The 11,830-nt window shown below is 36.4% G+C and overlaps 1 protein-coding gene across 1 annotated transcript; it reads right to left on the reverse strand.

Moving 5' to 3' along the window:
* Nucleotides 1–1,673: 1,673 nt before the first annotated feature.
* LOC108958793 lies at nucleotides 1,674–11,183 on the reverse strand. The gene is made up of 6 exons (XM_039305325.1): nucleotides 10,960–11,183; nucleotides 7,480–7,658; nucleotides 4,173–4,628; nucleotides 3,791–3,853; nucleotides 2,369–2,796; nucleotides 1,674–2,285 (listed from the first exon to the last, which is right to left on the reverse strand). Exons 1-6 carry the CDS (start codon nucleotides 11,181–11,183, stop codon nucleotides 1,674–1,676), a joined length of 1,962 nt encoding a protein of 653 aa, XP_039161259.1.
* Nucleotides 11,184–11,830: the final 647 nt, after the last annotated feature.

Genomic DNA, 11,830 nt, shown 5'->3' on the forward strand with positions numbered 1-11,830 from the left:
ATCTCTGAAAAATCTTCTGAGACTGAGTCGATACTCCTAGAATTTATTGTGACAAGACAGAAACTTCAATTTCTGAAATTAGACTTGAACTCACCGTTAATTTCAACTTGGCGGGTTTTTAGCGTGACCTAGACTACTAGGTAACTTTCAAAAAAAAATTAGTGCAAATGACCAGTGGTCGATTTTCTTCGAGCCACAATAAATCCACTTGACACATTGATGACTCTCGGTTGTCGTGAAAATCTCGAGGATTCAAATACCGACACAGGATACCAAAACGATAGAAAAATTAAATTATTGTCGGTTGACGAGAATTTTCCAATTAAGTTGAGTCACCCACGATCAGCCACACATCTCAGTCGAATAGACCTATCTCTAATCTCAAATCGATTTTTAACTATGCCGTAATGGCCTCTAAAGATAAGCACGGTCGAGAAGCCGATTCCTGATCGAATTCTCAAGTTTATTTGCTTTAAAATTCTTAATAGCTTCCCTAGATCGTTTAGTTATCTCGAGAGTGATCAGCTCTGAGAACAGCCCTATAGGCGCATCAATGAAATGCCCGATTAATTCAGTAGGAAACGGGGATGAAAATCTAGGATGTCACAAGAACCGTGATGTGCGATTGTGGTGGGCACAAGATGTGTCACTTTTCAACTAGCCCCGCCGTTAGTGAAGTTTACATTAACTCTAACCCTTGAAGATTTTTTAGACTGTCAGTATGAAATAGTCGTAAAAAGGAGTATAATTATTAAAGTTCTTAGGGTTGACAGTTTATAAATAAAAGTATTACTTTTGGAAATATTTGCAGTGTTTACTATCTCTACTTCTATGATTGACTGGGTGTTGTATATAGTATGATTCCCCTTGCGTTGAATCGAAAGATAAAAAGAATTGGTTGACAACAAGTCCTAGGACGTTTACACTTAATCGACCGTTGAGGGATGTTCATGTGCTCGGGGGTTCAAAGCATGACATTCTCTCCCTTAACGTATTCTATCTTATGGAAAATAAAATACAACATTTCATTGTTTTTTCTAAAGAGAGAGGACTAGGCTCTATTTATATAAACTATCAATAGGTGCCTTTATTAATGCCTTCAATAGATTTTTTTTTCCCCATCAAAGCACTTAAGAGTCGCATTTTGCATAAGAACCCTTGCTTCTCATAACAATTGCACTTTTTCATAAGGATTGCATCCCTTCAAAGGAATTGCAACTTCTCATCAGAATTGAACATTTTCATAAGAGTTGTATCTCTTCATAAGAGTTGCAACTTTTCATAGCTAATACATTTTAGTACTTAAATAATTATCAAACCATCAATCAATAATATTATGTGGGCCATAATTATTCTTACAAGACAAAACTAGCATGAGATAGATAGGAATACTATTTCCTTTTTCTCAAAATCGAAATCATTTTCCCCAATTATAGAAAAGTATTTTTTGTTGACCGGACAATGTTTTCTTTGACCAATCATTTTCATGCCCGATACACTAGAAATTTTAAGAAAAAGTTATCTGAAAAACATTTTATTGGAAATAAACACAGCCTTAGCGGCGTATGGCCCATGTCACCCTTCAAGTGTCTTAAAACATGAGAAACTCCATGATAGTAACAAGTGCAAACAAAGATTACAACAGGAATGACCTTGTACAATAATAACAAAGATCACTTCCAAAGCTTCAAGGGACGATAGAGGCGAGGCCGATAGGTGGATTCGACCATTTCGATGAACAAGGGAAGCTGTAGGATTGCGAACAATACGGCAGGGAAGGCAGCCAACGAAATAATTGGGATGTAAACCCACTTCAAGCGTTCACTCAAGACAATCATAAGAGTAGATCCGAATGCCACCAGCATAGACACTAAAGAAAGGAAGAGAAAAGTGAGGCCCAGTATCATTTTTCTCGGTAGTGAGTAGCGGAAATCTTCAATTGCGTAGCGTGACGTTAGGATTGCCAAGAACATCAACGTGGCAGTGATAGAACAAAGGAGAGCAAGTGCATCTGCAACTGCAAATATTATGAACGAGACATTCTTTTGAAATATTGGGATCCCCGTACTGTTGTCGTTGCCTCCAGGTACAGTAAAAGCTGCAGCGAAAGCTACCGTAATGATAAGAGTCGCCACAAGGCTACAAGATGATGATGTATCCTTCATCCATTGCCCTGCTTCCTTGTGCAACTCTTTGCGTTGTTCTACAAAAACTTCCCAGTACGTTTTTCTATGCAATTGAAATTTCAGCCATTTCAAAGAAGGAAAGTTGGTAACTTCTACTACCTTCAGGAAAATAAAGGACACCAATCAATGCAAGTGTCAATTAAAGAGCACAAAAACGAGGCAAACAAACAAGGAGAACTGACTTGAAACCACTGAAGTTCCCTCTGCAGAAGAAAAGCTTTTCCAGAAACATCAGGGGACACACATCTTGGTGACCATTTGGTCACCGCCTTCATTAGGTCAATGAGATCGCCGTCATTTAAATGTCGAATGGGGTTGTGTGCGTTCACTAGTCTAAACAACTCAACATGCCGTCCCTTGACAATTTCTGTTATTAGTTCTTTTGCAAAGTCGATATCCCATATTAACTCCGGAAAATGTTTAAGACATAAATCCACAATTTCAGAGACTCCGCGAGATGCAGCATCGAGGACAACACCTGAAGACCATAGAGACTCGAGCGTTCCAGTAGTATTCATAGTTTTCTTCATCTCGATAAGAGTTAGTTTTGCCAATTCAAGCGAGCAATGGTGCCTGAACTTCAACTCTCCGCTCCTTTTGATGAAAGGTGCTGCACGTAATGTCAGATAAATAATTTTCCCAAGGATGAAGAATCAGAAGTTTATAAAGGCTTTCACATTTGCGCCGTGTCCTTATGTATATTTATATGAGTTGAGAGAAAATGATGGATTTCAGATATGAATCGACAAAAAAAAAAAAAATTGATATGGATTGAAAATATAAATGCATGCATCAAATTAACACACAAAAGATCATACCAGGAAAAGAAAAAAGAAAAAAAGAGTTCTTTTTTTTTAATATATATATATATATGGGTAAATTCAGTGACAGATTGATAGACCTGTTTTTGCTTGAATATAATTATAGATTCATCTAATATATACATATAGTTTAAACTTCAAATTAAATTTATTAGAATCAAACCGTATCATTATATAGGAATCGAGAGCTTGTCCATATAAATAACTATGATCTCAAGGGGACATACTGAAAGTATCACTATATACTTTAAATTTAGAGATTTCTACCCATGGATGGAATAATGTCAGTTTTCAATATATAACATGGCAATTTCATGTACCTGACATTGTGGCAACATTCCAGAGTGATATCTTGAATCGTTTAAGTGCCAGTAGAGCTATCATCATGAAGAGGAGAGAAGAATCGTATAAGCAAGTTAGGAATCGATGACAAATCAGAAAACACATATAGCACTCACGAAATGAAAATTGCTTCTATTATACAATGCTTGATAATGTTAGAAAACAATTTGGATCAATCAACCTCCATTACCTAAAACCTAAAATCTAATATCTACAACTCCCAATAATTCTACTTGGCAATTTGACATTGAGGAAGACTTCTCCACTAAATTTCTAAATGTTTCATTAGATATTAGTTTCTGACGTACATCATGGTTAAGATATTAATTTGTATACAAAGATGTAGTCCATGTCCCTTAAATATTTTGTCAATAAGATGCCTAAATTAAATGCTCTTTTTTTTCGTATTACTCCATCCATTAAGCAGATCAATAGAAGTACCTCGAGCCATCTTCGTGTTCTTGGAGTCATCAAATGTTGTGTCAACCAAGCATACAGGGACAACTAAAAGTTGGAATACAAAGAGTGAACACCATGTGAATAGAATTGCTCGAATTGTACATATCTAAGAAAAAGGAGCGCATCCAATACCTACAGTTGTAAACAAAGTTTTCCCAAAAATTGAGTCTAGCTCCACTACGAAAGTAACGAGTCATTGTCGCCAATGTTTCCAAATCGTTCACGTCTCTATCTTCAAATCTCATTGATTCTGGGTATTTGCGAGCTAAATACAAGCATATGTCTTTTGGGATGCAAAAACAAAAATGTTAATTCAGTAAACAATGAAGGAAAGGAGATAAGATGAGTGAGTGTAAAATGCTACCCAAATGGCCAGCCAGGAGAAGATTGCCCATGATTTCATCTGATGGGCAGGATGTTATACGCCTAGCCAAGTACCAGATAACCTCCTTTTGATTAGGAGCAGATTCAGTAGCCAACTCTAGGGCATCATCAATAATTTTAGATTCAGCATCAATTTTGTCTAATAATGCCTTTAATATCCTCATTCTTCCTCCCCGGGCCGCATAGGAGAGGGCTTTACTGGTAGCATCTTCACATTTTGGAGGGAACTGCTTGACCAATTTCTCAACCAACTGATCTCGTGTGGCCATAATCGCAACTTCGAGCATGGTAAAGCGATTACTTCCTATGGTCATTATCTTAGCTGTCATTGCTGTGGGGATTACACTGAGGATCTTCTTGATTTTTTTCCAATCACCTTTCACTGTGGCTTCAAACAATGATCGATCTTCTTCCTTGACCAACGCTCTTGGCGGGACTGCAAAAATTGCACATTAAGGCTTTCGCACTTCTTGTTTTGAAAATGATGAAGAGATTATATTTGAATTAATATATCAGCATGTTCAAATATCTCATGTCACTTGACTATGAGATTTATATACTTTCTATATACGTGTGGTCATCCTCCACTTATTAACTTAAATTTTACGGTTGGACTTTCTTACATGGGTAGTAGAAATAGGGTCTGCCCTAGTTTATTTTACGCATGTGTCTGCTCCTTTTGTCAAATTCCATTTTCTAATAATTTGTATACCGTGAAATTTAAAATGTTTTGGACTAAATAATGTCAATGCATGGAACACAAGATTTATGAAAAACAAAAATTTAAAGTCTAAAGAGACAAACCTTTAGATTTTGATACCATGCGCTTTTGCTCCGTCCACATTTTATAGTCTTCAAAAGGAGTTACCACGTCTTCTGAACTTCCTTCTTCGTGCATCTCTTTGTTACCAAAAAGAGAAATAACCTAAGAAAAATTAGTTACAGTTTGTACGGTTTGGATCATCTACACAAGATTTATTTTAACGTCAAGCTTGACAGAGATCATGAGTTCTTTTCATGATATGTATTGTATCATGATTTTATTTTGTGGCACCTTCTATCTTTCATAGATTGGACAATGTGTTTTTAGTGAGTTTTTATTTCTCCTAGCCATTGATCTTATTAACAATTTCATCAATAAATTATGAGCATATTCTTTTACTATTTGGAAGTAAAAAAGTATTTCTTTTAGGGCATTCTCAATTATAATTCAATATATTATTTTAAAAATATGAAAAAATTGTATTTGAATTTATATGTTGGCATTTGTATGCTGCGAAATTTAAAAAGTTTCGGAATAAAAAAGTCCAAATGCATGAAATACTAGATTCATGAAAAAAGGAAAATTAAAAGTTCCAAGCGACAAACCTCTTATTGTGTTGCGATCAACTTGAGAAGCTTGATCAGTTGCCGTATCATTTGAACTCAGGTCTATGCAAACCTCTTTGTCACCGGAAAGAGAAATGAACATAAATAAGCATAAAAAAACTTTATTAAACTTTGTATGCTTTAGATCATGTATGCATGACTAGTATCAGGCTCATGCATTACGAGGAATTTTCTACCTCAGATTGTGACATTTACACACAAAAATTAACGTGAAGCTTTACAGACATCATGAATTGTTTTCGATATAGGTATCATATCATGAATTAGTTTTGGGGGGCCTTTCAATTTTTATACGTTAGACAAAGTGTTTTTAGTATTTTTTTTTCTCATCGCCATTTATCTTGTCCATGATATCATTCATATATACAGAGCGTGCTCCTTTGCTCTTTGGAAGTAAAAAAATATATATTTCTTTTTGGGCTTTCCCAATTATAATTGGTGTTATTATTCACGGTTTAAAAATCATGAAGATTATATCTGAATTTATACGTTAGCATTTGTATGCTATGATATTTACAATGTTTCGGATTTAAAAAAAAAAAAAAAGCATGAAACACAAAATTTATGAAAATGGAAATTAAAAGTTCAAAAGTGACAAATCGTCGGTTGGTCTACAATCGTCTTGGGAAGCTTTATCAATTGTCATGCCTTCCAAACTCACGTCTACGTTTGTCTTTTTGTCAACAAAAAGAGAAATGAACATAAATAACCTTTAAAAAAATTTATAGCACTTCTATGCTTTAGATCATCTATACATGACTAGGATCAAGCGCATTCAATGCACGGAATTTTATGTATTAAATTTAGATGGTAAATCATTAAATAAAAAAGATTTAGCGTTAAACTTAATGGAGATCGTGAGCTTTTGTATCATGAATTAGTTTTGCGGTACCTTTGAACTTTCGCATCTAGGACAGTGTGTTTTTATTTCTCATTGCCATTGATCATATCCGTGTTATCATTCACAAATTAAGTTTTTTTCAGTCAAAATCATCCATAAATTGAGTTAATAAAATATTTTATGCATCTTTACAATTACATGTAACAGTTGTAACAGAACTATACACCAATAAAAATAAATGAATTAACTCAATCATATTGATTCATTAATTGATGCATTTATAAGTAACAATTGATATAGCAAACAAGTATATAACATTATTACTCTTATCGTAACGATGCATTGCATGGATTTTTCTTTAAAAAGGTAGATCGATTAAACTGTATAGGATAGACGTAACGGTAGGGAACTCATATTATCATTATTTTTTTGTTTTGTTTTTGTGGCAAGAACATTCCGCCATGCATGTATCTTGGACAATGTGCTCGTTAGTGAATTTTCTTCTGTAATGTTATTTTTATACTTTGTCATGATAGTGACCACCATTTCTATTGACAAATTGTCATTGGCTTAGAACAACGTTACGTGATTTCTTTTTTGGAGATGAGCTAGTCTATAGCGAATAGACTAGTTCAAGGATGATCTCTTTAAAGGATTAGTCTGATGTAGTCTCCTAATGATAAGTAATTAACTATTCAGAACCATTTATTTTAGCCTCTACTCTTGATGAAATTGCTTTGTTGGACAATTAGCTGCAAATTCAGTTGACATATTACGTAAACATCGAAAGTAATTAGTCCTCATGCGGTGGTTATTTGGACAAAACTTTATGAAAAGAGGAAATTTTATTGTAATTTAATTTAAAGAACTGGTCATTGAGTGCTTGTGAGTAGTGAAACTAGGATTGACGAAAAGTAGTTGTATCATCATCAACAACCGTAAGGGAACTTGGTGAGCCAAGTCCATGGGGCCCCAGAAAATGAATCAATTAGCTGTATTTGGTGGGCACACATGCCTGGGTTTAAATCAGAACAACAAAGGAAAGAACGGAACATACCTGACAATGGCCAACTGCCTTGGGTATCCAGTAAGGATTCTTTGCCGTGCTGTCTAGTGGACATGTAGAAATCTGAAGCCAACATTTTTACGAGGTTGCAGTGGAAGTTGTTTTCTACTCTCTTGGATCTTCGCCTTTTATACATCGACTTGTGGATAGAGCCAAAGTTCCAGCTGCCTCTGTCAAATAATAAAATTCAAATGGAAAGTCAGTCAAATAATTTAGGTCATATTTAAAAGACACAGATGGAACGATTTTCATGTGCATTGTGAGGGGAAAATTGTCCAAAAAGTCCTAAACCTATTGCAGTTTTGCCAATTGAGTCCTAAACCTTTTAACTTTGCCAATTGAGTCCTAAACATTTTCACTTCTTACCAATTCAGTCCATCCGGCCAATTTTGGCCGGAAAATGCTGACGTGGACAATTTTTATTAATATTTTAATATTTTTAAAATATTTTTGATTTATTTTCTTTTTAATTTCTTTTTTTCCTTTTTTTTTTTTTTTTGGCTTTTTCCGGTGGCCGGCTACCGGCCACGAGGCAACGGCCGGCCACCGGCCAAAGCCGGCCAGCTGGCCTCCTTGCCACAGGCGAGGCCCGGCCGGGCGACGGTGACCCTCGGCGAGGGCGCCCTGGCCTCGGAGAGCCACCCTCGCCGGATTTGGCCGGTGGCCTATGGCTGTGGCCAGCCGTCGCCCGCCCGGCCGGGGGGCGAGGCCAACACTCACCTGGGCGAGGGCTCCCCTCGCCAAATTTAGCGAGGTCAGCCCTTGCCAAGGCTCACCCTCGCCCAAGCGAGCGTCACCCCTAGCCGGCCAAGCGTCGGCCTGGCCACCACGAGGCCGACGCTCGCCCGGGCGAGGGAGACTCCGGTGAGGGCTCCCTCGCCAGATCCGGCGAGGTCAACTCTCGCCGAGGCCGGGTGCCCTCGCCGGGGTCGCCGTCGCTGGCCGAGCCTTGCCTGTGGCTAGTGGCTGGCCACCGTAAAAAGCCAAAAAGAAAAAAAAAATGAAAGGAAAAAAACATAAAATAAAAAAATTCAAAAAATTCAAAAAATATTTTTAAAATATTAAAATATTATTAAAAATTGTCCACGTCAGCACCGGCAATCTTACGTGGCACCGCCAGCATCCGCGTTAGCATTTTCCGGCCAAAATTGACTGGATGGACTAAATCGACAAGAAGTGAAAAGGTTTAGGACTCAATTGGCAAAACTACAATAGGTTTAGGACTTTTTGGACAATTCTCCCACATTGTGAGACACGGGCACGTCTGAAAATTTGAGTTTAGGTATGAAATCATTGAGGACTTTCTCATCCACAAGAGGGAAGTTAGGTCGTGTCCCAACATGGTATTGTCACCCTTGCTAGGTTTCTCAATATCACAAAGTAAGGCATAATCTTTATATCATATAAATCTAAGTCGAGCTGAGATGTCAATATTGATACAGGCCTAATCGGATCCAAACATAGAGAAATTAATGGCCAGACTAGAGTACGACAATACACTTAACCCATAAGATTTAATCAATGAAATGCCTGAGGACCATGACAACACAATTAACGCACGAGGCCTTCTAATGTTATTCCTTATGGACTCATCGATCATTAGCTTTCAATGTGTCAAAAAATGAATCAATTAGCAGGAAAAGTGTCAAAAAATTCCTAAATTTATTGCGTTAATATCAATTTAGTCCTAAACCTTTTAACCTAATATTAATTCAGTCATTTTGGCTAATTTTGATTGGATATTACTGACGTGGGCACAGGTCGGCTAACATGGAATTGTTAATACTGACGTAGATAACTTTTAATAATATTTTTTGAATTTTTTTATTTTCTTTTTCCTTTTCTTTTTCTTTTCTTCTCCTCCTCCTTCCTCCAGCCAATTTTCAGACCTTGGTGACCGGCCAAAGGTGAGGACCGGCAAGTTTGAGGTCAACATTGCTGGTTAATAGTGAGGGTCAAGCCCTCGTTAGAGGCTGTGAGGACAATCTCACCAGCCATGGGTGAGGCTCGACCTCGCTAGATTTAGCAAGGTCAAGCCTCACCTGGCCACTAGCAAGGGCTAGCCCTTGCTAGATCTCGGCAAGTCAAGCCTCACCCATGGCTGACGAGAGTGAGCCTCACCATTGGCTAGTGAGGCTTGCCAAAGGCCAACAACATCAACCTTGCTGACCCTTGCCTTTAGTCAATCGCAACAGTCTGGCAACCGATTAGAGGAAAAAGGAGGAGAAGAGAAAAAGAAATAGAAAGGGAAAAAGAAAAAGAAAATAAATTAAAAATGTGAAAAATATATGAAATATTATTAAAAGTTATCACACGTCAGCACCAGCCATGTCACGTTAGTCGACCGGCATCCACATCAACAATATTCCATCAAAATTAGCCAAAATGATTGAATTGGAATTAGTTCAAAAGTTTTAAGATTAAATTGGCACTAATAAAAAGTTTAAGACTAAATTGGTACAAATACAATAGATCTATGACTTTTCTAACATTTTTCCCTCAATAACCTATATTAGATTTTGCATTTTCAGTATAGTGAGATTATATTTGTTCGGTCTCAATAGGTTGGAAAATCTCACTTTTAGCCCCTACACTTTGTTTGGTTATAAGTCCAGTCCTCATACTGTTCTATGGTGACAATTTAAATGGCTTTTTTAAAATTACCAGGATAAAGAATTTTGCGTCCCCTAATAATTTGGAAGTAAGCTCTTTTCCAAAAAAGAAAAAAATTTCTGATGATTTAGTTGGACTTTCCAAATCATTTAGAAGTCATTTTAAATTGATCACACCAGAAAATTCTAAGCAATGTCTTTTTAGGATACATACTTGAGTCCAACGCATGATTTTAGGTACCCTAGACTCAGGTTAAGAGCACTACTATAATTGTTTGAGTTCCAACTTAGTCGAATCGACATTTTTGCCTCTTGAGTCAACTCATGTATTTAAGGTACATTCCGTTTACGAAAATGTTTTTGTGAAAATTGCTCTTGAAAAGATGTTTGGAGGGTGAAAAGTAAGAGCTTTCAACAAGAATGAAAGTTATAGAATCATGTTGGGTATAGTTGTTTAAAGCAAACCTCGTGAAAATACGGTCAAAGCAAACCTCGTAAAAATACGGTCAATTTTGGTTGTTTTGAGTTTTAAAGTTTAGATGTTGAAAACGCGACAACCAAAATTTCTACCAAACCTATTTTCATTAAAAACTTGTGGAAAGGAAAATAGGAAATTGAAAAATTTTCTCAGACCAAAGACGCCCTCAAGTTCCGCACAAATTATTCTCCTTTCACACTCTTTCCTTTTTTACGAGGGTTTTCTTTATAAAGTGTCGGGATACTTGTTAAGTAATAAATAAATAAAAATGTTGCCATTTTATATTACTTTGAAATCAACCCCCAAAAAGCGACACTTTTCCAATTTTTCCATCACCTTTTGGGATGAAATCAGAACAAGAAAGCAAAGAACAAGACATACCTGGTGATGGTTTCGGAATCGAATGTCTTGGATATCCATGGAGGTTTCCATGCCGTGCCGCGAGCAGGTAAAACTCTAAAGCGGAGAAGTAATTTCGAGGGGTTGAAGTCGAAGTTGGTTTCTGCTCCCATGGATCTTCTCCTTTTATAATCGACCTGGGATAGAGCCAAAGTTCCAGCTGTAGAGATGATGTGCCCTCCTCTTTTCCCGAATGACGTCCTCATTTCCAAATTTTATGACGTCGGAAGTTTTAAGGAAATTCCTATTTATTTTTTTTATTTTCTTCCACCATTTCCTTCTTTGCAAACAACATATTTCCATATATTTTTGTTAAGTGCACCGGCGGTGCAAAATTTCTTACTTTACATAAGCAGGTTTTATAGAATGACAAATATTACGATTTTTATATCTAGCATGTAGATTTATGCCAAAAATAGGTTTGTGTTTCCATTCTGACATTGCTTGTATAGAAAAAGAATATTACATCGACAGTGTGCATAATATAAATCCTATTTCAATGGGCTTTTATCTTGTACAATGGTAGCGTGAAATTTTCTTGACACAAGTAAATTTTAGATAATCAAAACAATCAATTTTTATTTTTAACATGTAACTTTATACGGTAAATAGATTTGCTTCCCGTTATGAGATTGTATGGGCCACAAAAAATGTATTTTTTTAGTGACGATATATGTAATATAGATATCCATAATATTTGTATTTGCAACCATTTGATCCATACTTTATGAACAATATGGGGAAATCATTCTCTTCACCACTTTTTTCTTAACTTTCATTTTTATTGCCAACTCAAAAAATCATTCTAACATAATGTGAGCTTGGATTGCACTAATGTGTTATTCTCGCATAA

The sequence above is a fragment of the Eucalyptus grandis genome, chromosome 11, assembly GCF_016545825.1.
Source record: "Eucalyptus grandis isolate ANBG69807.140 chromosome 11, ASM1654582v1, whole genome shotgun sequence".
NCBI classification, from domain to species: Eukaryota; Viridiplantae; Streptophyta; class Magnoliopsida; order Myrtales; family Myrtaceae; genus Eucalyptus; species Eucalyptus grandis.

What these genes read in the sequence shown, in the direction of transcription:
- LOC108958793 (XM_039305325.1), bottom strand. Translation starts at nt 11,183, where the DNA reads ATGAGGACGTCATTCGGGAAAAGAGGAGGGCACATCATCTCTACAGCT. An exon ending in GATTCCGAAACCATCACCAG is followed by an intron (nt 7,659 to 10,959) that starts GTATGTCTTGTT and finishes ATTATTTGACAG; the next exon opens with AGGCAGCTGGAACTTTGGCT. An exon ending in TCTCCTGGCTGGCCATTTGG is followed by an intron (nt 3,854 to 4,172) that starts GTAGCATTTTAC and finishes TCCAACTTTTAG; the next exon opens with TTGTCCCTGTATGCTTGGTT.